Source organism: Dama dama, chromosome 23, assembly GCF_033118175.1.
Source record: "Dama dama isolate Ldn47 chromosome 23, ASM3311817v1, whole genome shotgun sequence".
Lineage (NCBI taxonomy): Eukaryota > Metazoa > Chordata > Mammalia > Artiodactyla > Cervidae > Dama > Dama dama.
The window spans coordinates 61,825,323-61,852,685 of NC_083703.1; the positions used below are offsets into that span (position 1 = coordinate 61,825,323).

General features: G+C 41.6%; 1 protein-coding gene across 4 annotated transcripts in view; it reads left to right on the plus strand.

The window, feature by feature from the left end:
- The window catches only part of KIF3B (kinesin family member 3B), a 38,192-nt gene that overhangs the window by 6,605 nt on the left and 4,224 nt on the right, over positions 1-27,363 (plus strand). For 3 of the 4 annotated variants that reach the window (XM_061127055.1, XM_061127053.1, XM_061127057.1), the window contains 6 exons: positions 14,067-15,523; positions 18,909-19,010; positions 19,223-19,345; positions 19,452-19,570; positions 24,409-24,522; positions 25,207-25,312. In XM_061127055.1, the coding sequence (XP_060983038.1) occupies positions 14,132-15,523; positions 18,909-19,010; positions 19,223-19,345; positions 19,452-19,570; positions 24,409-24,522; positions 25,207-25,312 (1,956 nt within the window). In that variant the 5' untranslated portion in view covers positions 14,067-14,131. Of the gene's footprint in view, positions 1-3,128; positions 3,307-14,066; positions 15,524-18,908; positions 19,011-19,222; positions 19,346-19,451; positions 19,571-24,408; positions 24,523-25,206; positions 25,313-27,363 lie in introns of all 4 variants that reach the window. The other variant, XM_061127054.1, reaches the window with a different exon arrangement.

Consider the following 27,363-nt stretch of genomic DNA (forward strand, 5'->3'; position numbering starts at 1 on the left):
CTGGAAGGACTTGCTTTGAGGCTTTCATGTGTGATATAAATTAAACAGAGGCTAAAGCTCATAGTACTGTCTCCAGCAGCATAGGGGACTGCAGTAATCATTACTTTATAACACATTTCAATAACCTAAGCAAAAAAGTCTAGCTAGTAAATCATAAAAGATTCCATCCAGGTAAGATAAAACGTCAGCTTGAGTTACCTAAGATAACCGCAAGAAGATAGTTCTTGGTGGAAATAGTTACTGGTTTTGCAAGGTCTGCAATAGCAGGTCAGATTCTAGCCCAAGAAGTACATGGTGTTTTTCCCTGCTTATTTCTTCAATTGTCAGCATTTTTTTAATAGAATTTTTTTCCCCTGACTATAGAAATAATGAATTTCCACTGAGGAAAAATGAGGAAAATCCTAAAAGGATTAACTTAAGATTCACCCAGAAATAACTCCTGTTAAATCATCTTACTGTCCAAAGGAAAATGCACTCCTAAATGTGTTTTGTCTCATGGATATGCAGTTCTTACCTGTTTCCCTAATCATTGTCGTTCAGGCTGATTTCAATACTTAATGCTACGAGTAATGCTACAGTGAACATCTTAAAGATTATCTTTGCATAAACTTGTATTTACGTTTCTGATGATGTTTTTAAAATTAAAACAATTTTTTGGTTGCGCTGGGTTTTCTTTGCTGCTCACAAGCTTTCTCTAGCTGCCGACAGTGGAGGCTCCTCTCTAGCTGCGGTGCTCGGGCTTCTCGTGGTGGTGTCTCTCGTTGCAGAGCACAGGCTCTAGGCAACGGGCTTCCATACTTGCTCCATGTCACATGGAATCTTCCCGGACCAGGGATTGAACCCACGTCCTCTGCATTGGCAGGCAGATTCTCAGCCACTGTACCACCAGGGAAGTCCAAGTTTTTTGTTTTTTTTTTTAACGAGGATCATTTTTTAAAGTTTTTATTGAACTTGTTACAGTATTGTTTCTGAATTTTATGTTTTGGTTGTTTGACCTTGAGGCATGTGGGAACTTCGTTCCCCCACCAGGGATTAAACCTATACCCTTTGCAGTGGAAGGCAAAGTTTTAACCACTGGACCACCAGGGAAGTCCCCTCGTGATTTCTTTAAACTGGATCCTTTCCTTGTTAAAAAAAAATGTAATTATAAAGGCAGCCTCCTAAATAATGTTTTTAACAAGATGGTGTCTAAACAAAGTTGAAAAGGCAGACATTAATAGTTTAGTGGGGAGGGATTACCCTTAAAAGGGTATTCTGATTCAGTTTCAGCTTACTGGTCCACTTGCAGATGTCTTTTCAGATAGTTGCTTTCAAAGTGTATTTCCAGTTTTGCATTTGGAGATATTCATTTAACGTTTCATAACCATTTTTTCGTGTTTTCATGTTTAGTAATTATGAACTAAAACATTCCCCAGTGATGGGCACTGGTGTTGTTTCTGGCTTTTAATAATCACATACAGTGCTGTGGTGAGTATCTTTGCTTCTCTGTCAGCCTCATAAGAGAACAATTCTAAATAAATTAGTTTAGGGAAAGTTAGAACTTTATAAAGTTCAAAAGGAAAACTGTACCTTTTCCTTCTTAAAATTTGATTAGGACCCTCTAAAAATATCTTTAAAAAAAAAAAAGCTTCATGAGATATAATTCACATACCATAAGGTATCTTTTAATAATTTTTGTGAGCCTTCTTTGCTGTCTCCTTAATCTGTTTTTCTTTCTTCTTTTATTTAATTATTTGCCTGCACCAGGTCTTACTTGTAGTACACAGGATCTTTGACCTTCATTGTAGCATGCAGGATTTTTAGTTGTGGCATATGGGATCTAGTTTCCTGACCAGAGATTGATCCTGGGCCCCCTGCATTGAGAGCATGGAGTCTTAGCCACTGGACTACAGTGAAGTCCCTGTTTTTCTTTTTGATACAGAATTCCTTGTGAGTAGGACTCAGAACATGAGCCTTTGACATTTAAACCCTTCATTCTCTGAACAGACTATTGGCTGGTGACATTAACCAGAAATACTGTATGTATGTTATCAGTTTTGTGCAGTGGATGAGCAGTGAGAGCAAACATGTCTTTATGGAATCAGGCAGTGAACCGTGATATTTTTGATTGACTTTTGGAGAGGAATTTTTAAAATGTAGCCAATTCATTATATTACTGAAACACCCTGTGATTTATGGAATATTCTGTTTGATCAACTTTGGAAACTGTATACTATAAAGGTAGCGTATGTAGGCAGCCTCTCTAACATTAATGTACACACCAGAATTAACCAGAGGTGTTGATAACGGGACTCTGATTTTGAGGATTTAGATGGGATTAGATTCTAGGGGTTAAACCAGGTGGGACGGGGGAAGATTTTAGGTGACACTCCAATACAACATCCTAAATTCTGTTGAGTGACACTGTGAGAGTTATTCCTTCTGAAACACTTTTGGCTCTTCTGACTATGTCAAGAAGAGTATTTGGTTCCAGTCTTTCTTAACATGTGCTAAGTTCCCTTTCTAACCAAGGGAGATCAGTTCTGGGGCCTTAGGTAAGCTACAGTTATTTAGTTTGAATTTAGTAACACTGTTGTGTGTCCTTATATTTATTTTCAGTTACCTTCCATTTACAACAAGTGATACTGGTTTTCCATTTATAGTAGTGATAGAAAGTTTCTTTTAAAAAGAAACGTGTGTTAAAAGTAGGTTTAATGCAAAACCTTAACTCAATAATAGTACAGGTAGTGTATGGATATGGCAAAAACTGTGAAGTCAGATGACTGACATTTAGGACATGCTGGTGTGGAAAAAAGGCTATGAACTTTGGAGCCAGGTCGCCCTGGTTTCTGCTTACTTTGCTGCTGATTATCTCAGTCTGCCATGTTGCTTCTCTCTCCCATCTCCAGGGTTTTTTACTCCTGTAAATTGGGTCAGGGCAGAGGCACCTCCTGTGGACCAGGCATCGTCATGCTTGTCCTGTGATTCTCACACAACCCCAAGGAGCCGGGCATTCATGATAGTCCCATTTTGCAGAGGAGGAAATAGGCTCGGAGGGGTGAGGGAACTTGCATGGAGTCCCAGAGCTGGGAATGGTTGGACTGGGTTTCAATCCCTGGTGTGTCTGAACCTCTTTTTTGTTATTCCAGGCCACCTCCCTCGTTCAAATACAGCATTTGTTGTGGCTGTCTGCCCGGCTGCCTGGCAGTCTGATTAAAAGGACAAGTCATTGTGTACACTCATCATCACTACAACATTATTGACAATAGCCAAGAGGTGCAAGTCACCTGCATGTCCATGGCCATATCAATGGATAAAGAAAATATGGTATATACTACAATGGGATGTTATTTAGCCTTATAAAAGAGAGATCTTGTCACATGCTACAATACGGATGAACCATGAGGTTGAATGGTGGTTTCCAGGGGCTGGAGAGACAGGGAGGTGGGGAGTTGCTGTTTGATAGGTATAGAGTTTCACTTTGGCAAGATGAAAAAGTTCTAGAGATCTGTTGCACAACACTGTGAATATCATTACTCAACTGTGCACACTTAAGACTGGTTGCGAGGGTACGTTTTATAATATGTAGGGTTTTTTGTTTTGTTTTTTAACCACAGTTGAAATTTTCTTAAAAGTTAAAAAAAAAAAGTGCCATTGGTCAGAAGGCAATCTGTTTTTTTTTCCATTTTGGAAACTCTCAAGCATACATAAAAATAGAATAGTATAATGAACCATGAACCCATTACCCAGCTCCAGCAGTTATCAGCTCATGGCAGTTCTGGTTCACCTGTGACCTTTTTTCCACCCCACTGACCTCACCCCTGATTATTTTGGTTCCAGACAGCATGTTACTTTTATCTGAAAATGCTTTTGTGTGTATCTCTTAAGAGTAAGAACCTTCTTTAGAAAATACTGTTTTTACACCTAAAAAGTAACGTTAGTTCCTTAACGTCATCTGATCAGGGTTTGAAGTTTCTTGATGGTCTCATATATTTTTAATAATCAGCTTGTTCAAATCAAGATCCGGAAAAGGGTCCTACTCAAGGACCAAATGTTGTATTTGGTTAAGTTTCTGACATCACAGTATAAATTTTAAGCAGAGAGACTATTTCTTTGCCGGGTCAGTACATGGAACAAGAAGTTCCTGGCAGGCAGGCTCTTCCAGCTTCATAGCTTAGTAGTGGTAGTTCAGAGCATTAGCCCTGAATGTCGAGGTCATGTGAACAGTGGGTGCCCTGTGGCTGGGAGGATAAATGGTATAGCCAGGGGAGTGGGTAAGACCGTGCCCTCTGTCAAAAGGACATGCATAGCCTTTAAACCGCTAGCAGGAGCTTCTACTAAGAACCCCCACATATAGTTAAAGGTATATTCATTCATGGTCTATGCTCAGTCATGTTTGACTCTTTGTGACGCTATGGACTGTAGCCCACCAGGCTCCTCTGTCCATGGAATTTTCCAGTCAAGAATACCGGAGTATTCTTATCCTCCTTCAGGGGATCTTCTAGACCCAGGGATCAAACCCTCATCTCTTGCATCTCCTTCATTGGCAGGCAGATTCTTTACCACTGAGCCACCTGGGAAGCCCAGTGTTCAGGCCATTCCCTGCAGCATTGTTTGCACTGACCAAAACTTTTGCAAAGACCAAAACTGTTGGAGTTTCCCTCAGTGGAGGACTAATCAAATACGTTATCAGGCAACTGTACTGTGGTATCTAAGCAGCTACTTAAAAGGTGGGGACACGGGTGAGGGTTGGAGGAATGGGAGGTTTCTCCAAGATCTATAAAGTAAGATAGAGAATGATGATATATACTTACTTACACCTCAATTTTAGAAGTAGGGAAGCAATGTTTATATTAGTTAAGATATATTAAGCATGAATATATCATATATTAATGTTTGCATATGCATCAAGTATCTCCCCAGGGGTAGGAGGAAGATTTATTTGTTCACTGTATATACAACTTGAATCATTTTAATCTCTGCATATATTGATACACATGTATATGCATGTGTATATGTGTAGTAAGTTTAGAGTTTTTCAATAAAACAAACCTGGTTTTGAATCCTGACTGTACCGTTTAACTGCTGTGACCTTGAGTCAATAAATTTCTCTGAGCCTCCCATCCTTGTTTTTAAAATGAGGTTAATACCTATTCCTCAAAAGGTGATTTTGAGGATTAGAAGAGGTATATACATTAAGCACTTAATGTACTATGAGTCATGACTATTGAATACAAGGTAGCCCCAGACCCACATTGATTCTGAATTAGTGTCCCCTAGACTTGAATATATTTTTTATGAATGTACTTTATGAATGCTTCGGTTTCTTTGCCTCTTTTCCCCGCTGCTGCTGCTGCTGCTAAGTCACTTCAGTCGTATCCAACTCTGTGTGATCCCATAGACGGCAGCCCACCAGGCTCCCCCGTCCCTGGGATTCTCCAGGCAAGAACACTGGAGTGGGTTGCCATTTCCTTCTCCAATGTGTGAAAGCGAAAACTGAAAGTGAAGTCACTCAGTCGTGTCCGACTCTGAGCGACCCCATGGACCGCAGCCTACCAGGCTTCTCCATCCATGGGGTTTTCCAGGCAAGAGTACAGGAGTGGGGTGCCATTGCCTTCTCCGCTTTTCCCCGCTAGATAAGTGCTTTCTTTGTCTGCCTGTTGGGGTCATCAAATGACGGAGCTCATGGCGGCAATTTGAATTCAGGGCAGGCATTTAAGTGTTCATGTTTCTTGTCTGTGACCTTTCTAGGTTTCTTTCCAGATAAGTAGTCTGTCATCTTAAGACACGTAAGCTGAAACCAAGGTGCTAGACCTTTTTCCCCCAAAGAAAAAATATTTTTATTGCCATCTCCCTGCTTGATTGTAAGAAACAAAATACACATACTTATCACAAAGGCCAAAGAAAGCAAAAACAGTAATTTGGAAGCTCACCCCCGGAGATCAATATTACTTGCCTTTCTTGAGGGTTTATTATGCATCTTGGACTAGACTGAGCATTTAACATTTATTAGCTTACTTAATCCTTATAACAGTTCTTTATGGTAGGTGTTGTTATTAATCCCATTTTATAGAAGAAACTATGACAATGTAACTTTCTCAATATTTTATAGCTAAGTGGCAGAGCAGAATTTCAAACCCTGACCTGCTGAATATTCAAGTTCACGCTTGAATAGTGTGTCTTGTCTTTGCAGTTTCCTTCACATCTGTCTCTGCACTTGTGCATATACACATGTAGACATAAATTGCGTCATAGTAACTGTCCTGTTTGGTAGCCTGCTTTTTTTCTCTCAACAAGATGTGATGAACATCTTTCCTTGTGTAAATACCTAGAGGTTTATTACCATTCTTAATGATTGCATAATTTCCCATTGTAGAGATATGTCATAATCTAACCAGTTCCTTATCAATGACTGTTTAAGTGGTCAGAGATGCGACTGAGATAAACATAAACGTGTATGTACATCTTGCATATGTATTCAGTTATTCACTGATGGTCTTAAAATAGTAGCAAGAAATGGAGTTGCTGTTTCAAGGGAGTGTTACGTTTCAAGTATTGCATTTCAATGTTTATATATATATATATATATTTTTTTTTTGGCTGTACTCTGCGACATGCAGGATCTTAGTTCCCCAACCAGGGTTTGAATCCATGCCCCCTGCAGTGGATGTGTGAGATCTTAACCACTGGACTGTCATGAAAATCCCTTCAGTTTTTTTATATTGATTGCTCAAATGCCCTTAAATAATTTGTGCCGGTTTGAAATGCTGTGGCTCTTATATGTACTGTAAGAGATAGTTTGAAAGTGTTTAGACAGAGCTCTCAACTGTTTGGCTTACAGAAAAAGATTCCCTTATGTTTATAAACTGTGCCTGTAATAACAGAATATATGTTATTAGTCTGTTATTTTGACATCTTTGTTCTGAATGCCTTTTATGGCTGAGGCTACATGACATGTAACATTGACGTTAGAACATTAAAGACTCCATGGCTGTAGACCTCATAGAAGCGCTTTTATGACGCTTCCCCATGAAGTGAGAACAAGTAGCTTTACTCCTAGGGCCCTTGTTCATCAGTTAAAACATTCTATTATGTTATATTCGTGGTGGTCAGTGAAAGTGGGTAGATGAAAGGGGGAAAATGAGTTTTAACATCTGGATATAGTTTAGTTAATTTCACAAAAATTTTCCATCTTTTTTTCTCCCCTAATTTTATTTTAAGACTGGGTAATGTATTTACATGATTCAAGAGGTATAAAAGGATATACACTGTAAAGCCTCCCTTTGGCTCTTGGCCTTCAGCTACCCAGCTCTTTTCCCTACAGGCAACCAGTGTTGTTATCTGGCTCTTGCATATTCCTCCAGATATAGTTTATGTACATAGAGGCAGATAAAGAACTATTCTCCCAACACAGATTCCATGTCCTTTTAAAAGTTCTCCAGAGAGGGATATTATTTTTTCAATTGGAGATGAATAATCTTGTTTTGAAAATTGTGTAATTTCCATTTTGATAACTGGCCGTCCTGGGAACCAGAGACTCAGAGTTGAGCTTGCTCTCTTGATGTTGGTTCAGGGATTGGCAAACAAGGATTCCTGATCCTTCAGAACAATTAGTAGCAGTTGTGAAAGAGAGTCCTGTTGATGGTGATGAGGTGGATACAGAGTAGAAACAGCTGGCTTCCCCTGAGAGAAAGCTGCACAGGGACTTGGTTTGGGCTGGTTAATAGGGAGTCACTTTTATCTTCTTGTCTGAGTGTTGCGGTGCTTTTTTGCTGGCCTCTGTGATCTATGGCTTGGGCTGCCTTTACACTCTGAGTCCTTGAACTCCAGGCCAGGCAGTTGGCAGGTGTTTACCTGATCTGATCTTAGAGAACACTGCGTCGGAATGCATTCATTAAAGGTGTATTAGTATGCACTGTGTACCCACAGGGTACCCCTCCTTGCAGGGCTGTTCCTAGTGAATTGCCAGACCTTTATTTTTTTCCCATTTAAAGATACCACATGCTTGTTAGAGAAAATTTGGAAAATATAGAAAGCTTGAGGGAGTAGCGAAAATCTCCTATATGCAGTCCCATCTCACAGAGTGGACCACTACTGCTGTTTTGATGTGTGTCTTATTTTTATGCAGTTGTGATTGCTTGTATTTAATTTTGTAAACTGCTTTTTCATTTATGCTAAGCATATTCCATGTCATTACAGAGCCTTGATAAGTGTTATTTAAAAAGATGGACTAGCATGACAGGGGCTTCCCAGGTGTCACAGTGGTAAAGAATCCACCTACCATTGCAGGAGACACAGGAAATACAAAAGACACGGGTTTGATTCTTGGGTCAGGAAATCGCCCTGAAGTAGGAAATTGCAACCTGCTCCAGTATTCTTGCCTGGAACACTCCATGGACAGAAGAGCCTGGCGGGCTACAGTCTACTGGGTCACAAAGAGTCGGACATGACTGAGCGTGCATACATAAATTTGGGCATAGACAGAGATGCCTACAGGAGCCAGGCAGGAAGTGTAAATGAGCAAAGCATGCTAGGTGTGAGACAGTAGGAAGTGTGGGTTGGGGAGGATTGGGTGGCTGGGCCCATCATCGGGTGGCTGAGCTGTCATTCAGTTCCCATTGCCTTTCATTTCCCCTGGGGCCTGGGCCAAGGGCTGTCAGGATATTCCCATTCTTCCAGAGAAGCAGAAAACCTGTCTGTTTTAATGTGAAATTGCTGTTGGTTTTTTGTTTGTTTTAGTTTTATTTTGTTTTTTTTTTTACAGAAATCTTGAACATTCAGAGAATAATATAGGAAGCAGAATTGACAGTTGTTAATGTTTTCTCTTATTTGCTTCAAGCCTCATAACCTGTTTCTATTTGTTTTTAAGAGAAATGATAAAGTATTACAGATAAAGTTGAAAAATTCTTCACATTTCTTGTTCCATTCTCTACATTTCACTCTGTCCAGTTTTAGCAGGCATTATCATAAATTACTGTATATCTTTCTATTCCATTTTTGGGAATATTTACATATACATAAATGCAAATCCATGAACACCATATTGCTTTCTAATTTTTCAGTCATAATTATCATTCTCAGCTTGCTTTTTCACTCAACCTGTTTGTTTTCTTTCTTTCTTTTTTTTAAAAAAAATTTATTTGGCTGCGCCAGGTCTTAGTTGGCATGTGAGATCTTTATAGTTAAAACATGTGGGATATAGTTTACTGACTATGGGTCAAACCTGGGCCCCCAGTGTTGGGAGCACAGAGTTTTAGTTACTGGACCATGAGGAAAGTCTCAACCTGTTTATTTATTAATGTAAATATATGTAACTAATTCAGGATTGACAGACTTTTTCTATGAAAGATCAGGATTTTAGGTTTTGTGGGCCACACTGTCTCTGCTACAGCTACTCATCTCTGCTATTTTATAGCTAATGCAGCCATAGATAATATGTAAGGAAAGGGATATGACTGTGTTCCAATAAAACTTTATTTATAAAAACTGGCTGTGGGCTGGATTTGGCCTGTGGACTGTCATTTGCTGACTGCTGCTCCAGTTTATTCCTTTTAAATACTGAATAGTATCCTATCTGTAGCATGAATGTACCATCTTTTATTTTTCAGTTCCTCTATAAATGGATGATTAGGTTGTTTCCAGTTTCCTACTATTTTAGCAGTGCTGCAGGAAGCATCCTTTTCCATGTTTCCTTGTACATATGTGCAAAGGTTTTTCACCAGGGCATATACAGATATAGAGGTAGAATTGCTGGGGGGGTTGTTTTGTTTTGTTTTTTTAAACAACGGTTGGGCCAAATAAAAATGGCTTCAGGTAGAATGTGACCAGTTTGTGACCTCTGTTCTAGAATCTCTATAGGAAGCCACTGGTTACTGATAATCCAAATCCACACCTAGTTCTAGAATTTGTTGTGGACTCCTTGACAGCACAGGTGAGAATGGGTGAATCCAAACAAGAAAGATTCTGGAAGAGAGTGGTTGCCCTGAGAAATGTGCAACTGATTTCCTCAGCAGACAAAAGAGATGAAGTTTGACAAAGACTCAATCTTTCACATGTAGTAGCCATTCTAATGGTGGTTGTTAACAATGGGATGACAAGTTCAAGTAGAAGAGGTGTTCGGGATAAAGATGCTGAGCTGCTGACCTGTGGTTTCTCCTTTCCTGGCAATGCTGTGAGTTCCTTTAAAGATTTATCACTGTAATTAGACAGACCAGAAGAAGGAGGAGGAAGGTAATAAAGACTATCAGGGCATCCTTCCAAGAAAACCCTCTCCTTTGAGGAGGACCCACAGCAAGATTTTAAGCTCTGGTGGCAGGAAATTAAATTAGTCCATCTTCCTGAAGTAATATGTCAGTAATACATGACTAGTTCAGCCAAGCTCAGTGAGTTCAGAAAAGAAATGATGTTCTGTGTTCCAAGTCAAGGAGATTTAATTAAGTGGACTCAGACTTTGGGAATTCCTTCTTTTTAAAAGCTTTTCAAGGTTACTGTGAGTCATTATCATTCCTTTGTTTTTATTGTTTTGGAGAACTCAAAAATATACAGGGCTGTAACAGAAGTAGCTGAACATCAAGATCTGCTTGAAAGCCTGCTTCAGGCTTTTTAGTTTTATTAGAGAGGCTTGGGGTCACATTGCTTTCATAGGTGAAACCTCTCCCCGGGTATGAAATGCAGAAGAATCAATCCTCTCCAGTGACCTGTTCCCCATCCACCTCTTCTGTTTCTTATTCCTTGGAGTCTCAGGTCTTGTCTAACCATCCCATGTACTACAGCAGAGGCCTCCCCAAAGGAAGCTCTGGGGCCTGGGCTTCGGGCTTGGCACCCAGAGAGCTTTTGGCAGGCCTCTATTGAAGTGGAGGGAGAGTCAGGCAAGGGATCAGCCATACTGTAGCTTGGGGGCCATTCCCCTAGACAAGAAAAGGAGACGCAGTAACCTGGCCATTCTGATATCTGATTCTAAGTATCCGGCAAAATTCTAGTAGCTTCTAGAAGGTAATGAATGAAGGGCTGCCTTTTACATAGTTTTCTTTAAATGACTTGATATTTACTTTTAATTGAACATTCCCTGGAGAAGGAAATTGCAACCCACTGCAGTATTCTTGCCTGGAGAATCCCATGGACAGAGGAGCGTGGCAGGCTACTGTCCATGGGGTCGTAAGAGTTGGACACAACTTAGCAACTAAACCACAAACCACCACAGTTGAACACTGATTAGGTATTTGGATCTCAATTTGAACTGATTTTTTTTTAAGGATGATGACTACAAATTGAACAAAAGAAACTATTAGTCTAGTGATATTTAATGCATAAAATTAGGCTTCCCTGGTGGCTCAGCAATAAGGGATCCACCTGCAGTGTTGGAGACTGCCTGCAATGCTCTAGACACAGGTTCAATCCCTGGGTCGGGAGGATCCCTGGAAGAAGGAAATGGCAACCCACTCCAGTTTTCTTGCCTGGAAAATCTCATGGACAGAAGAGCCTGGTGGGCTATAGTCCATGGGGTCACCAGAGTCGGACACAACTTAATGACTAAATCACCACCATCACCACCAGTAATCTTCAGAATGACCCTTTGACAAAGGTTTTGGGTGCAGTTGTTTTGACTTTTTTTTCTTTTTTGGCCATGCTGTCGCATGTGAGCAAAAGTTCCCCCACCAAGGATTGAACCTGTACTCTCTGCAGTGGAAGTGCTGAGTCTTAACCTCTGGACTGCCAGGGAAGTCCCTATATTAGTTAATTTTAATCTGACTTTATTTTAGTTCACAAAGTATTTCCACGTTTATAAGTAACTGTAGTCTGACAATCATCCAAAATGAAGGAGAATTATCCCTGTTTTACAGATCTTACAAAAACACTGATGCAGGGAGGCTAAGAGGTCTTTTGGTTATACATTCTTAAGAGAACATTATTTTATTACATATAACAATTAGAAGAATTATGAAAAGTAGCTTCTCATGTTTCCATGTGCTTACTTACCGACAGAACAATTTTTTATGAAAGATCAATGAAGGAACATAACAACTCTGTGTTTATTAATTGGCAGCATATATGCCTAGAATAACTCATCACGGCTATACATTTTTCCGCCTTTTTGTTGGTAAGGTATAGGTCAGTCTCACAACTCAATGAATACTGTAATTCGTGTTCTAAGTATCTATCAAAATTACAAATGCATATATCCTGTGATCCAGATAGATTTTTTTTCCCATACATGAAAGGATGTGGTCCTAGGTTTTTCATAGTAAAATAACAGAAACAGCTTAAGTGCTAGGGTAGTGGTTAAATAAATTACAATGCCTCCATACAGAGGGATGTTTTACTGCTGTCATAAAGAATAGGGCAGCTCTGCATTTACTGAGGGGAACAAACTCCAAGATAGGTTGTTAAGTAAAAGCAAGCTGCAGGACACTGCGTATTGTGTATTACATACTATACTTGTGTAAAAAAAGAGAGGATAAGTGTGCATTAATACATATGAGCTTGCTATGCATAAACTTATTCAGGAAGATTAAAAATCTAATAATACTTGCCTTGTAAGCAGGGAAGTGGAGAACAGGTAAGGGAGAGGGACCTGTCAGCAAAGGACCTTTTGAATCAAGAATCATGTGAATTACCTGTTTATTTTTAATTTTAAAAATGTATATATTTTACAATAATTTTTATTTTAAAAATAATTTTATTTGTCTGTTTACTTATTTTTGGCTGGCTGGGTCTTTGTTGCCACGAGCACAGGCTTCTCGTGGTGGTAGCATCTCTCGCTGTGGAGCACAGGCTCTAGGCTCATAGGCTTCGGTAGTTGCAGCTCATGGGGCTCAGCAGTTGCGGCTTGCAGGCCTTAGAGCGTGGGCTCAGTAGTTGTGGCATATGGGCTTCGTTGCTCTGTGGCCTGTGGAATCTTCCCAGACCGGAGATCAAACCCGTTCCCCTGCATTGGCAGGCAGATTCTTATCCATTGCGCCACCAGCGAAGTCAGAATTATCTGTTTTTTTAAAAACCCTTGGTTTGAGGTTTTGGGGAGTTTAACGTCATCATATGTATCTCTTTGCTCTAATTTGCTTGCTCCCTACCCCTTCCCAAAGAACCCATTTAAACATCCTTTCTTCTGCTCCATGAGTTTTTAGCACCAAATGAAGTTCTTTTTTGTTTTTACTTAAAAATTTCTTAACATCTATTTTCTTATTTGCACTCAAATTTTTAAAAATTTATTGACTGGATAAGTGCTTTCTTTGTAATGCATTACCCCACATCCTTGTTTATTTGAACACATTTTGCATGAGCCATAATTGATTTTAGAATGGAAAAGTATTATCAGTACAAGATAGGAAATTCAAACAGTACTAATGAGTGTATAGGGAAAAGTTTTTTTTTCTTTCTCTAGACCTCTGAGTGTCCTCTGGGCCCGTAGTTCCCCTCCCGAGGTTGCCACTGTTACCAATTTTACATGTATGCTTCTAATATTGTAGCATGCATATGTAAACTGTGCTATAGATACTGTTCCTTGTTCAGGTGTTTTCACTTAACAGCATATCTTGGTTTAGGATTATGTTTAGATTAGCACATTTTTTTTTAGCAACTGCACAGGATTCCACTGTATATATTAAATTTATTTCATCAGCCCCCTCTTGATGGGAATTGGGGTTGTCCACAATCTGTTGCCACCACAGATGATGCCACAACAGATATCCTTCTATCTGAAGGATAAATTCTTAGAAATACAACTGCTAGATCAAAGGGGCTTTGCATTTTAAATTTAGATAGATAGTTCCAAATGGCTCTATGCAGAGGTTATGGTAGTTCCACAGTATATAAGGTTACTTGGGCTTTTATAAAGCTTCCAGCCACCTCAACCTGTAGTATAGGATAAAATATACACTGAAGAGTAGACAGGCTAGTTAACACTGTTGGTAGGGTAGTGTTTTTACTTTTCCCTCTGCAACTGGTTAAGATCCCATGAGGAAATAGCCATTTGTAGTAGTTATTAAGTATGGCTGTCAGATGGTTGGCTAGATGGAGGTGACCTGGGTGTGTAATCAGCCCCCAGTGACAACTGTACTGTCTGCTTACTTTTTTTTTTCCCCTCCCCCTAGGACCCTAGCATCCTGAGATATTTTTGGATTCATAGCCCTTAAGAGTGACCTGGTCAGAGGTCATCATGTCAAAGCTGAAAAGCTCAGAATCAGTCCGGGTGGTGGTTCGCTGTCGGCCCATGAATGGCAAGGAAAAGGCTGCTTCATACGACAAGGTGGTGGATGTGGACGTGAAGCTAGGGCAGGTGTCTGTCAAGAACCCCAAGGGAGTGGCCCATGAAATGCCCAAGACCTTCACTTTTGATGCCGTCTACGACTGGAACGCCAAACAGTTTGAACTCTATGATGAGACATTCCGACCGCTGGTGGACTCTGTCCTTCAGGGTTTCAATGGGACAATTTTTGCCTATGGACAGACAGGGACTGGGAAAACCTACACAATGGAAGGAGTCCGGGGTGACCCTGAAAAAAGAGGGGTCATCCCTAACTCGTTTGATCACATCTTCACCCATATCTCTCGATCCCAGAATCAACAGTACTTGGTCAGGGCTTCTTACTTGGAGATCTACCAGGAGGAGATCCGAGACCTGCTCTCCAAGGATCAGACCAAAAGGCTCGAGCTCAAGGAGAGGCCTGACACTGGGGTGTACGTGAAAGACCTGTCTTCCTTCGTTACCAAGAGCGTGAAGGAAATAGAGCATGTGATGAATGTGGGGAACCAGAACCGTTCTGTTGGGGCCACCAACATGAATGAGCACAGTTCCCGTTCACATGCAATTTTTGTCATCACCATCGAATGCAGTGAGGTGGGCCTGGACGGTGAAAACCACATCCGGGTAGGGAAACTGAACCTTGTAGATCTTGCTGGCAGTGAACGGCAGGCCAAGACCGGTGCGCAAGGGGAAAGACTGAAGGAAGCAACCAAGATCAACCTGTCCCTTTCGGCCTTGGGTAATGTCATTTCTGCCCTGGTGGATGGAAAAAGCACTCATATTCCATATCGGGACTCCAAGCTTACCAGGCTCCTCCAGGATTCTCTTGGTGGTAATGCTAAAACTGTGATGGTGGCCAACGTGGGGCCTGCCTCTTACAATGTAGAAGAGACCCTAACCACTCTAAGATATGCCAACCGTGCCAAAAACATTAAGAACAAGCCAAGGGTCAACGAGGACCCTAAGGACGCCCTTCTTCGAGAATTCCAGGAAGAGATTGCTCGGCTCAAGGCCCAGTTAGAGAAACGGTCCATTGGCAGAAGGAAGAGGCGAGAGAAGCGGAGGGGGGTTGGGGGTGGGGAAGAGGAGGAGGAGGAGGGAGAAGAGGGGGAGGAGGAAGGGGATGACAAGGATGATTATTGGCGGGAACAGCAAGAGAAACTGGAGATCGAGAAGCGGGCCATTGTTGAGGACCACAGCTTGGTTGCAGAGGAAAAGAAGAGGCTGCTGAAGGAGAAGGAGAAAAAGATGGAGGATCTGCGGCGGGAGAAGGACGCTGCTGAGGTGCTCGGGGCCAAAATCAAGGTACTGTACCCTGCCTTAGGCCCCTTCTTTTTTCTTTCTAATTTTTTTGTTTTATCAAAAAAAAATGATATGAGGAATGATGTTGATATTCAGTGCCCAGGGGCTTCCCTAGTTAGTAGCTCAGCTGGTAAAGAATCTGCCTGCAATATTGGAGATCCTGGTTTGATTCCTGGGTCAAGAAGATCCCCTGGAGAAGGGATAGGCTACCCACTCCAGTATTCATGGGTTTACCTGGTGGCTCAGACGGTAAAGAATCCACCTGCAATGCAGGAGACCTGGGTTCAATCTTTGGGTTGGGAAGATCCCCTGGAGGAGGGCATGGCAACCCATTCCAGTATTCTTGCCTGGAGAATCTTTGACAATAATATCCATGTACCCCCCTACCTTCCCCAGTATAAGAAACAGAATAGTATCTGTATCTTTACAAGCTCTTTGTGCCCCTACCTCCCCAGAGGTAACCGTCACCTTGGATTTGGTGTTTATTCTCTCTTTGCTTTTCTTTATAGTTTACCCAAATGTGTATATATGTGTATATATATCTCTACATGAGAGATAATTTTGTGCATGCTCAGTCGCTTCAGTCATGTCTGACTCTGTGTGACCCTATGGACTGTAGCCCACCCGGCTCCTCTGTCCATGGGATTCTCCAGGCAGGAATACTGGAGTGGGTTGCTGTGCCTTCCTCCAGGGGATCTTACTGACCCAGGGATTGAACCCGGATCTCCTGCATCTCCTGAATTGCAGGCAGATTCTTTACTCACTAAGCCACCTGGGAAGCCCGCAAAGATCTTTTTATGAGACCAGTGCTCTAACCCCTGAGCTACGGAGCCCCCCAAAGATCTTTTTAGTTTCACATAATTTTTAACTTTCGTATCAATTGAGTCCCACTGCTGTGATCTACTTTTATTTGCTAAATGTTATGTTAATGAAATTTATCCATTTTGATGCCTGGAACTGTGATTTATTCTTACTGAGATTTCCATGGCATGCCATTCTCTTGATAGTGTGGGTTGTTTTAGTTTTCTTGCCCTGAGTTCCTTGTCCTTGACTCGAGGAGAACTTGTATGAGTGAAAGTTTCTTGCTTGACATCATCAGGTCTTAGGGTGTGTATAGCTTCAACTTCACCAGACAACAACATGTGTGTGGATGCTCCTACCAGGGGGGTGTGAGTCCTGGTTGTTCCCCATCCTCACCAACACTTGTGATTAGCAGACTTGAATTTTTGTCTGTCTGGTAGGTAAACAATGGTGTCTGCTTGTGGTTTTCATATGCAGGGTGCCTGATTAAGCAGAATCACCCCTGGGTGCTCCCTTGCGGTCAGGCCCTGTGTGCCAGTGGCTGAGTAGAATTCTAGAGTGTGGAGGTGCCAGTGTGTTGCCTGTTCTTTCTGGCACCAATTCCCTCAGGTGCCTGGACTCTGGGCCGCCAAAGGGCTTTCCTGGCAGAGGAGAGCCAGCGCTGGCTGTGGAAAACCGAGGATGACCACTGCTTGACAACACGCCAGAATTTCTTTGAAGCGTTGGGTTCTGTCTTGTTGTGTTTATGCGAACTTTGATTTCTACTCTAAAATGTGTCTGTGTTCATTAATTTTTAAAAAAATGACAAAATGATCTCTTTCCTGCCTCCCCTTCCCCCACTGTGTGAAGCTGTACTTTATCTGTGGCATCGTAGTAGCCCGTTCAGAGAGCTGGGTCCTGTTTGATTTGAGTAGGGATCCTTTGTAGGACTCTCAAGACCTGATGTGAAAATGGAGTCACATACAACACAATTAGGAGGTAACTGTTCTGGGGAGGGGCTTACTATGGGGTTCTGTTAAGTCACTTGACCCTTCCTGACTCCTGCACTGTGTAACTGGGTATGCTTGTGTTTGATCTGCATGTGGTATTCTTAAAGATCACAGCTTTTATTCAAGCCCAGGAGCACCTAGACTCTAAATAACCTGGGGTAGTTGGGCAACTCTCAGAAGCCGAGTATGGCCAGACTCAGCATCACCTCAAGCTCACTGGACCTCTTACATGTTTTATTTATGGGAGAATGACATGACATCTGTCTTTCTCAGTCCCTGAATGATATACAGTCCTAGGACAAAAGAATTTTAGAGCTGGAAGGGAGTGTGTTGGGGGTGGTGATTAGTAATCAGTCCAGTATTTTTGTTTTGAAGGAAGAGGAACATCTCAGGGGTTGAAACATGACAGCCGGGGTAGAAGTTTCTTTAAAGCAAGATTGCGGAGTTTTCGGAGCCCATGCTTCTCAGGTGCAAATCATTCCCCTGACTTCAGCCCTCATCTAAATGCTGAAGGTTTTCAGTCTGTATGGTTAGCCCAGAGCTGTCTCCTAACATCCCAGCTGATAGCCTCTGCCTGCTGGATATTTCCACGGAGATGCCCAGGGCCATGCAGAGCCTGCTTCGGCCTGCCTTCCCTCAGTCTAGCCAGACTCCTAGGAGTTGTCATTGCTAGCTGCCACTCGCTCTCCCTCAGTCTCTGAATCCTGCCTCTCTTGGACCCATCCGCTTTGCTCTCCCAACCTCTCCTGCCCCAGCCGAGGCCTGGAACCTTAAAACAGCCTCCTGTCTGCTCTCACTCCACCCAGCCTGCCCTTTTCCAGTTATTCTTCCTGTTGCAGGGGAGTTTTGTTTCTAAAACACAGATCTGGTTATGTATCCTAATGCTCAAAGGACACGTCAGTGGTTCCTTTAGTTCTCAGGGTCAAGCTTAGTCTCCCTTAACAAGGCTTGGATGTTTTTGAACTAGCCCCTGATTGCTTTGCCAACTTCATGTATCACCACTCTCTACCCTACCCTCTGAAAACAACTTTTTTTCTTAGCTGTTTCCTATTTTTACTTTAGCACTCTTGTAGCTGTCCCTTGAGACAGGAAGCTTTTCCCTGAGTGCCTTTGGGAAAAGCCTGAATCCCCGCTTCCCCTGTGCCTCTCCCTGTATTACTCTGTCTTTTCCTCATGCTAAGATCTGACTCCATCTGATAAGAACTTGCTTACTTGTGGCCCTCCATGGACTCTCAGCTTTTGACTCATATTCATAGTGGCATCCCCAGTTCCTAGCGTGTAGGAGGTGCTTAATAGGTTCTAACTGGGGTCAGTACTTCATACAAACAAACCAAAAATTTTCTTTAAAAAATAAAGGTGAAATTCACGTATGTCTAGGGAAGCTGTGTCTTCAGTATTTCCATTATAAAGCCCTAGTGAAGCCGCCAAAGCTCCACCCCAGTGATGGGAAAGGCCCAGCTGAGCACAGTATATTTTCTCCAAGAATTTACCTGCTTTGGCTCGGTCCGGAGCTCTCTGTCTTTCATAGGCTTCCCTGTGAGGAGCTATGTTCTGAGCGAGACCACTCACGACATGGATTCTGCTCTTTTCTCATAAAGGCCATGGAGAGTAAGCTGCTTGTTGGAGGAAAAAATATAGTAGATCATACAAATGAACAGCAGAAAATCCTGGAGCAGAAACGGCAAGAAATTGCAGAACAGGTAACTTGTCATTCCTTTTTGGAGAGAATGGAGTGGGGTGGGGTGCGTTAATGCTACAGAGCAAATATCTTTTCTATTAGACTCTTCAAAGGTGATGGAAAGGACATGTGTCAGCCCCTTCTTGGTGGGAGACTCATCTAGCGCACCCAGCCCCATATTCTTGAATAGACATTGTCTGTAGGCACACTGATCAATTTTGTGACATTGCTCAGAAACGTCGAGAAAGAGAAATCCAGCAGCAGATGGAAAGCCGAGACGAGGAGACCTTGGAACTGAAGGAGACGTACAGCTCATTGCAGCAAGAGGTGGACATCAAGACCAAGAAACTCAAAAAGGTAGGAAAGGAGTGAGGCAGGCAGAGGCTCCATGAGGCATGGGACAGAGAGTGAACTCTGTTGTCTAGAGGGCCGCCCGCTCAGCCGCCTCTCCTGTTGTTTCCAGCTCTTCTCTAAGCTTCAGGCAGTCAAGGCAGAGATCCATGACCTCCAAGAAGAGCACATCAAGGAGCGACAGGAGCTGGAGCAGACCCAGAATGAGCTTACCAGGGAGCTGAAACTCAAGTAAGTCCTGGACCTTCCAGGGCACCCCAGCCACTTGCTGCGTTGTTGTTTGTTAAACCCATCAGAAGACAGGGCCCCTGCCTACTTCTCTCCAACTCTCACCACCTTGTCTGTCTTCTGTTTATTTCTAAGAAAGTTATTTTCTGTCTCTGCATCCCGTCTGTTAACTGCATATCTTCACCAGATGATCTCCAAGTTCCTCCCACTCTGCCTTCCTGAAGCCATTATCTATTGATGAAAGGGAATCTTTTATTAATTAGAATTTTCTGAATGGTATAAGGAACACCCAGATATCCATTGCCCAGCGGTGGTGGTGGTTTAATTGCTAAGTCATGTCTGACTCTTGTGATCCCATGGACTGTAGCCTGCCAGGCTCCTCTGTCCATGGGATTTCCCAGGCAGGAAGGCAGGAATACTGGAGTGGGTTGCCATTTCTTTCTCCAGGGGATCTCCCTGACCCAGGGATCGAACCCAAGTTTCCTGCATTGCAGGCGAATTCTTTACTGCTGAGCTACCAGGAAAGCCCAAGATGCCATGATAAACAGTCTTTTGTCCTCTGTCTTTCATAGTTTGCTTGCTTTTGGTTTTTTTGTTTGTGCTTTTTTAGGGAGCTGGGCTGCACCATGTAGCATGCAGAATCTTATTTCCCCCAGCAGGGATTGAACCCATGCCCCCTTCAGTGAAAGCACAGAACTTAACCCTCATAAAAATATTTTAAAGCAAAACTTACATCATGTTACCTCATTCCTACATACTTACATATGTACCACAGTGTTGTTTTTGTTTTTTTTGTTTTTTTTAAGAAAATCTTTACTGAGATATAATTCACATACCATACAATTCATCTATTTAAAGTATACAAGATACAAGTCAATTTTTTTTTGGCTGCACAGCTTGGGGAATCTGTTCCCTCACCGAGGATTGAACCTGGGCCACAGCAGTGAAAGCCCGGAATCCTAACCATTAGGTGACCAGGGAGCTCCCCTACAAGTCATGTAAATATGTATATATATGTTTACTTGACTGTAAAGTCAACTACAGTCTAATTTTAGAACATTTGTGTGTGCCTTCACCCAAAGAAAATGTGTACCAATTGTCAGTCACTCCTTATTTTCTCCTCCCCCAGCCTTATAAGTAACTGATCTACTTTCTGACTCTGTAAATTAACCTATTCTGGACCTTTCATATACTTGGAATTATATAGCATGTGGTCTTTTGTGACTGGTTTCTTTCAATTAACATGTTTTCAGGAGTTATCCATGTTGCAGCATGTTAGCACTTTATTTTTTAGAGCTGAACCATATTATATGAATATTCCATTAATCAGTTGATGGACATTTGGGTTGTTTCTACTTTTCAGCTATAGTTAATAATGCTGCTATGAACATTTGTGTCCAAGTTTAATTGTGGACTTAACATTTTTAGTTCTCTTAGGTTATCCAAGAGTCTTACGGATTTAGGTCTTACATTTAGTCTATGATCCATTTTGAGTTAATTTCTTATATAGTCTGAAGTATGATTCCAAATACATTCTTTTGCATGTGGATATTCAGTTGTCCCAGCACCTTTTGTTGAAAAGTGTCTTCTCTCTTTGTCTTTGCATCCTTGCTGAAAATCAGTTGACCATAATTATAAAGGTTTATTTCTGTACCCTCAGTACTATTCTGTTGAACTATATGTCTATCATTATGCCAGTACAACACTGTCTTATTTACTGTAGTTTTGTAGTAAGTTTTGAAATGAGAAAATATGAGTGCTCCAATATTTTGTTCTTTTTCAAGATTCTTTTGGCTATTCAGGGTCTTGTGCATTTCCATATAAATTTTAAGATCAGCTTCTCAAGTTCTGCAAAAAAAAAAACGCAGTTGAGATTTTGATCGGAATTGTGTTGACTCTATAGATCAATTTGGAGAGTATTGTTATCTTAACAGTATTAAATATGCTGACCCATGAACATGGGATGTCTTTCCATTTATTTAAATCTTCTTTAATTTCTGTCATAAATGTTTGTATTTTTCATTGCATAGTCTTTGCACTTCTTTTGTTAAATTTATACCTAAGTGTTTTATTTTTTTGATGTTATCATATAAGGAATTGTTTTCTTAATTTTACTTTCAGAATGTTTATTCTGAAGCTACTGTGTCAAAATTAAAATTGATTTTTATGGATGTAATGATATATTTTCACCTAACAAAATTAACATTGTTTCTTAGTATTCTCTCATACCCTACCCATATTTGGATTTTCTTGGTTTATTTATATTAAGATCTACATAAGGACTATATATTGCATTTAGTTATTATGCTGTTAAGCTTATTTTAATCTGAAGCAACCCCTTTCCTTTTTAGAAATTTGTTTTCATAGTTGTCTTGTTGAAAAGGCTGGGGCAGTTAGCCTAGAGAAATATACCACGTTCTGGATTTGTCAGTCTGCTGCTTCTTCATGGTGTCATTTAGCTTGCGTCTCTATCTTCTTTACTTTCCTGTAACTGAAGGTGAACTCTGAAGGACTGGTTCTTAACCTTGATTACACACATAAATCATTGGAGGAGTTTTTAAAAATAGTGACACTTGGGTCCTACCCAAGAGATTCTGATTTCACTCGTATAGGTAGTGGTCCTTAAACTTTCAGCAGGTACCAGTTCATCTGAAGGGCTTGTTAAACGTGGATCACTGGGCCCCACATCCAGAGAATCTGATTCAGCACATCTGGGGTGGGGCCTGAGTATTTGCATTCACAAGTACCAGCTGTTGTTTCTGCTGGTTTATGAGCACACTTTGAGAATCACTGATCACGAGGGCTGACTAAGATATTGTAAATGATACTGATGTGCAGCCTGGCTTGAGAACCACTGAGCTAATGGTTTCAGCCAACAGTGATCTTTGTGTAACTCCATTATTTCATTAGGGGTTTTGCAAATTAAAAAAAAATTTTTTAATATCAATTCTTTCACTTCATTTGCTCAAAGTTTTCTTTAAAGAGGAACTTTTCATTGAGAAAGAAATGGCAGTCCACTCCAGTATTCTTGCCTGGGAAATCCTGTGGACAGAGGAGCCTGGTGGGCTACAGTCCATGGGGTCGCAAAGAGTCAGACACAACTTAGCAACTAAACACAACTGCAGCAACAAAGACCCAGTGTGGCCAAAAGTAAATAAATAGAATAATAAAAAAAAGAACTTTTCAAAGAGATTCTTTTAATGATTAAGTTGTAAATTTGGAAAGGAGCCCTTAAAATTAAATATATGTGTTAGTTCTCTTGCTAGGCATGTACACCTAGAAAAGGTCAGAACAAAATATGTCAAAATATCTATCTCTGAGTACTGAAATTGTGTGTAATTGTATTTCTCACATTTTCTTTTCTTTAAAAAAAATTCTGTTTTGGCCCTGCATAGAATGTAGGTTCTTAGTTCCCTGACCAGTGATCGAACCTGCACCCCCTGCATTGGGAGGTCAGAGTGTTAACCACTTCACCACCAGGGAAGTCTCACATTTTCTAATGTATAAATAAGATCTTTAAAATCAGAAAAAAAAAAAGAACCCGAAATATATGAAAAATCATTTCTTAAATAGTCAAAGAGAAAATGTCATCTCTTCAAATTATTTTTTTTAAGGAAGTCATTTTCATTGTTCTGTCTCTTATTCATATCTACTGAATAAACAGCAAGCCAGCCTGTTTCTCATAGTCCCCTCGACCTCTGTGGAGTTTGTTCTGTGTGTCTCCCACGTTCACACCCTGTTGGCATTGTTCTATCCTGAGGTCTGGAAAGAGTGCGCTCAGAGAGGGGCAGGAAATAGTCATCACCATGGAAAGACACAGCTCAGTGGGTTCCAGTTTCATTGTCTGCCGTGTTCCCTGGGTGCGTCTCAGGCAGAGACTCTTCTCAGGAATGGTCTTCATTCGCAGGGGTCTTAAGGGGCTGAAATTCATCTTGTTCTCCTCTTTGTTCTGGTGATTAGAATGTGGAGTTTTCCACCTTGGGCAATAGTCCGTAGGACTGGAGGAAGGCATTTGAAATTCTAGTCTGTTTTCAGCATTTTGGAAATTAAGGAGCAGGTTTAGCAGTTCCAGTGGCCCTCCCCCAAGTACTTAGCACAAGTTCACTGCAGCATAGCCCAGGCATTGCCTTCCTTTTTATTTTTAAAAATTATTTATTTATTTGCTTCAAAAACTGTGGGATCTTAGTTCCCCGATATCAAATCCAGGCACCTTGCATTGGAAGTGTGGAGTCTTAGCCACTGGACCACCAGGGAAGTCCCTCCCTTCCTCTTTAGTCCTTCCACCTCCTCAAACTGCTACTCCTTGGGGATAAGTGACCTTTCCATATGCCTACGATAGCTGCTACTAAGTTGCTCTAGTCGTGGCCGACTCTGTGCGACCCCGTAAGATGGCAGCCCACCAGGCTTCCCCGTCCCTGGAGTTCTCAGGCAAGAACACTGGAGTGGGTTGCTGTTTCCTTCTCCAGTGCATGAAAGTGAAAAGTGAAAGTGAAGCCACTCAGTCATGTTCGACTCTTAGTGACCCCATAGACTGCAGCCTACCAGGCTCCTCTGTCCATGGGATTTTCCAGGCAAGAGTACTGGAGTGGGGTGCCATTGACTTCTCCATTCCTATGATAGACCTGTCAGCATACCTGAGTGTTTGTCTCAAGCAGGGGCCAGTGTCATTCATGTCTGTACCCCAACTCCTAGTATGATGGTAGTCCCGTTGTACCTGCTCAGTAGATACTGGTTGAGTGACTTGGCCCTTACCTATCACTTGCTTCATGTGGGACCAGATAGCCAGCACCCCATTCTTGTTCTTTGTCCATCTATTCACCCGTGTATGTGTGCTCTTACAGGCATCTTATTATAGAAAACTTCATTCCTCTGGAAGAAAAAAGTAAAATTATGAATAGATCCTTCTTCGATGAAGAGGAAGATCATTGGAAATTACATCCTATAACCAGACTGGAGTAAGTCACTATTGACTTGTAATGTGGGAATGGGGTGGGGTGGAATGTTGATAAGCCGGACTTGGCCAGAGGAGAATGGTAAAATGCAGTCTGATTCCTTTAAACTTGGAACCAACTGCAGCTGTGACTTTGTGGCTGCTGTAAGTTCATGAGGGAAATGTTTGGTGACGAGTGTGGTATTAGGAATCGGGAAACATCATCATAGTGAACTAATGGCCTTTCCCAAGTTCCTGCTCTTCAGCTTCCCCAGATGTCCAGTAAAGTGTGCCAAGCCAAGGGAGGGGCAGTACACAGGTGTTATCTTATCTGTCAGTCTGACTGTGGAGGATTCTCGGTCTCTGTCTGGGTCCTGCTGGAAAGATGAGAGAAGTCTGCCAAGGATGTGGGAGTGAGGAGTGTGGACAGCTCAGCTTCATGCCTGCTATCTAAGAACGGGATGATGACTCAGAGCCCCTTCAGCTTGAAAGATGTGTGATGCTCACACATGAATCAGAAAGCAATTCAAGCAGAAAATATAAGCAGCTCCCACCCCATTTACATGTCAGCCCTCAGTCCAGGGAGTTTCCCATTTCAGGTTCTACCTAAAGGAGGCTCAGAATTTTCTGAGTGCTGGTTCCACAGTCCCAGTCTTGGGACTGTGGGACACACTCTGGCCTGGGTCTTGAGCACACAGTCCATTTCCAGGAACCAGCAGATGATGAAACGGCCAGTCTCAGCTGTGGGATACAGGAGACCATTGAGCCAGCACGCAAGAATGTCCATGATGGTTCGTCCAGACGTTCGATACAGGGTGAGAAGACTGTACTCATGTTTCTCTCCTCTCTGTCCTGGAGGAGTTTTAATTTATGTAAACCCTTTGACCCATCTGCAAAGTCACAATTTGTATCCTGATACTTTTAAGAGGGACCTAAGGAGAGCTACATTAATAATAACAATTATAACAAATAATACGTATGATTAATGAATCATAAATAACAAGGTAAAAGAGAGTGAGATTTAGAAAATTAGGACTAGGGAAGGAGAGAGTACAAACATACTATAGTCTCTGTGGCCAATACACATTAATAGTGAGTTTCAGAATGGCCTTGTGGGGAGACGGGAAAGAAGGATGTCTAATAACAGGAGATGGAGGTTTGTGAAAGAACTTGTGGTCCTTCCATTTAACAGAATATGTGTGAGTCATGTAGTTATTTGAAGTGACATAATTGATAACTAGTTAATGACCCAAACATATTTTACAGTAAAAATACCATACAGGCTTCTATTTATAATCACTGGCCATGCCCCAGGCACTGTACTCAGCGCTTTGCTCCTCTCACCCACTCTGTGTGGTCAGTCCTGTGGCTTAAAAGTTCAGGTAGCTGGTAGGTGGATGAGCCAGGAGATGCAGGTATTACTCATCTATAGAACAATTGGTGCTGAAAGCGTATATATGAATTTAAAAAATCGGGTGCAAAGTAGATCAAAATGTGAACTGGTAATTGATGGTTAATGGAAGCACATTCATTTCAAATTTTCTTCTTTTTTGCTTGTCTGTATTTTTTATAACTATCCATGGGGAACCTCTGTTATGTTTATTTATTTAGGCTGCACTTCATGGCTTATGGGATCTTAGTTTCCCTGACCAGGGTTCGCACCTGGACCACAGCAGTGAAAGCACCAAGTCCTAACCACTGAATCGCCAGGGAATTCTCTGAATTACTTTTATGATGAAAGATTTTCACTTAAAAAATTTAAGATTGGCACTTAAAAAATTGTTTTTGAGTCTCCCTGGGCAGCCAGAGCAAGGCAGATTAGGACTAGTTAACTCTTCAAGCACCGTTCTTCCTGGCACTGAGTTATTCTGAATAAGGAAAACAAAAGCAAAAAAGAGGTTATCAGATGTGGCTTTATGTCGTGGAAGATGAGGGATGTGTCAGAGTCCTCAGAAGCATTTTTCTAGCAGTTTCGGAGGGTGCATATCTTGCCAGTTTATTTCATGTCTTCAGCCTAAAAACATGATTTTAAAGCCAACAATCAGATATGTGGGTTTCCAGGGGGCTTACCTTGATCCAGAGATAGAATTTCAAGCAGTGGCTCTCAGATGATTTTTAGCAACGGACCTGCTCCATTGAGAGACATGTTGTGCAATATCTCAGTATATAAAATTGATCAACGGAGCCACTCCATTCTCTCCCCTAACCTTCTTCCAGTTGGTTTCCCTCATGCCCCTCCTCGGGCCTTGGGGCTTGAACTCCACTAGTGGGAGGAGCTGGAGGGGAAGATGTGGAGCCATGGGTGTTCTTCCCTCGTCACCCTCGGCTTGGTGTTTAGGGGCTAGGAAAAGGCCCACCACAGAATATCGAGTGAGGGAATCTATCTACAAGGCCAGTTATGAGGCAGGGCCTGGTCTGACTTTCAAAATCTGATAATAAGCACATATACTGTCCCCTGTACACACTCCACACATATGCACCATACCTGCCTCCTTTCCTCTACAGCCAGAAAATTCATCAGAGCTGCTGTAGGTGTGGAGATTATTGGTGACTACGATTTTCTTGTGCATATCTTTTTGTATTTTTACAGTCTAAAATAAATGGGTTGTACTTAATTTATTATTTTCTCTTGATTATTCCCCTTAGGATGCAATACACATTCTTTTTTTTTTTTTTTAAAGGAAAATAGAGAAAAGCATAGAAAGTAAAATAAAAGTCATCTGAAATGGCACTAGGAAAAAAGTTATAAAACTACATCACTTTTTCTAGACAGACCCTTGGTAGGCTTTGAGTAGCAAGCAATCTGAGGTTCTGTTCTTGGGTTTAGATTGTTTGAACTGCCTTTGTCTGATTGGATGCCATCCTA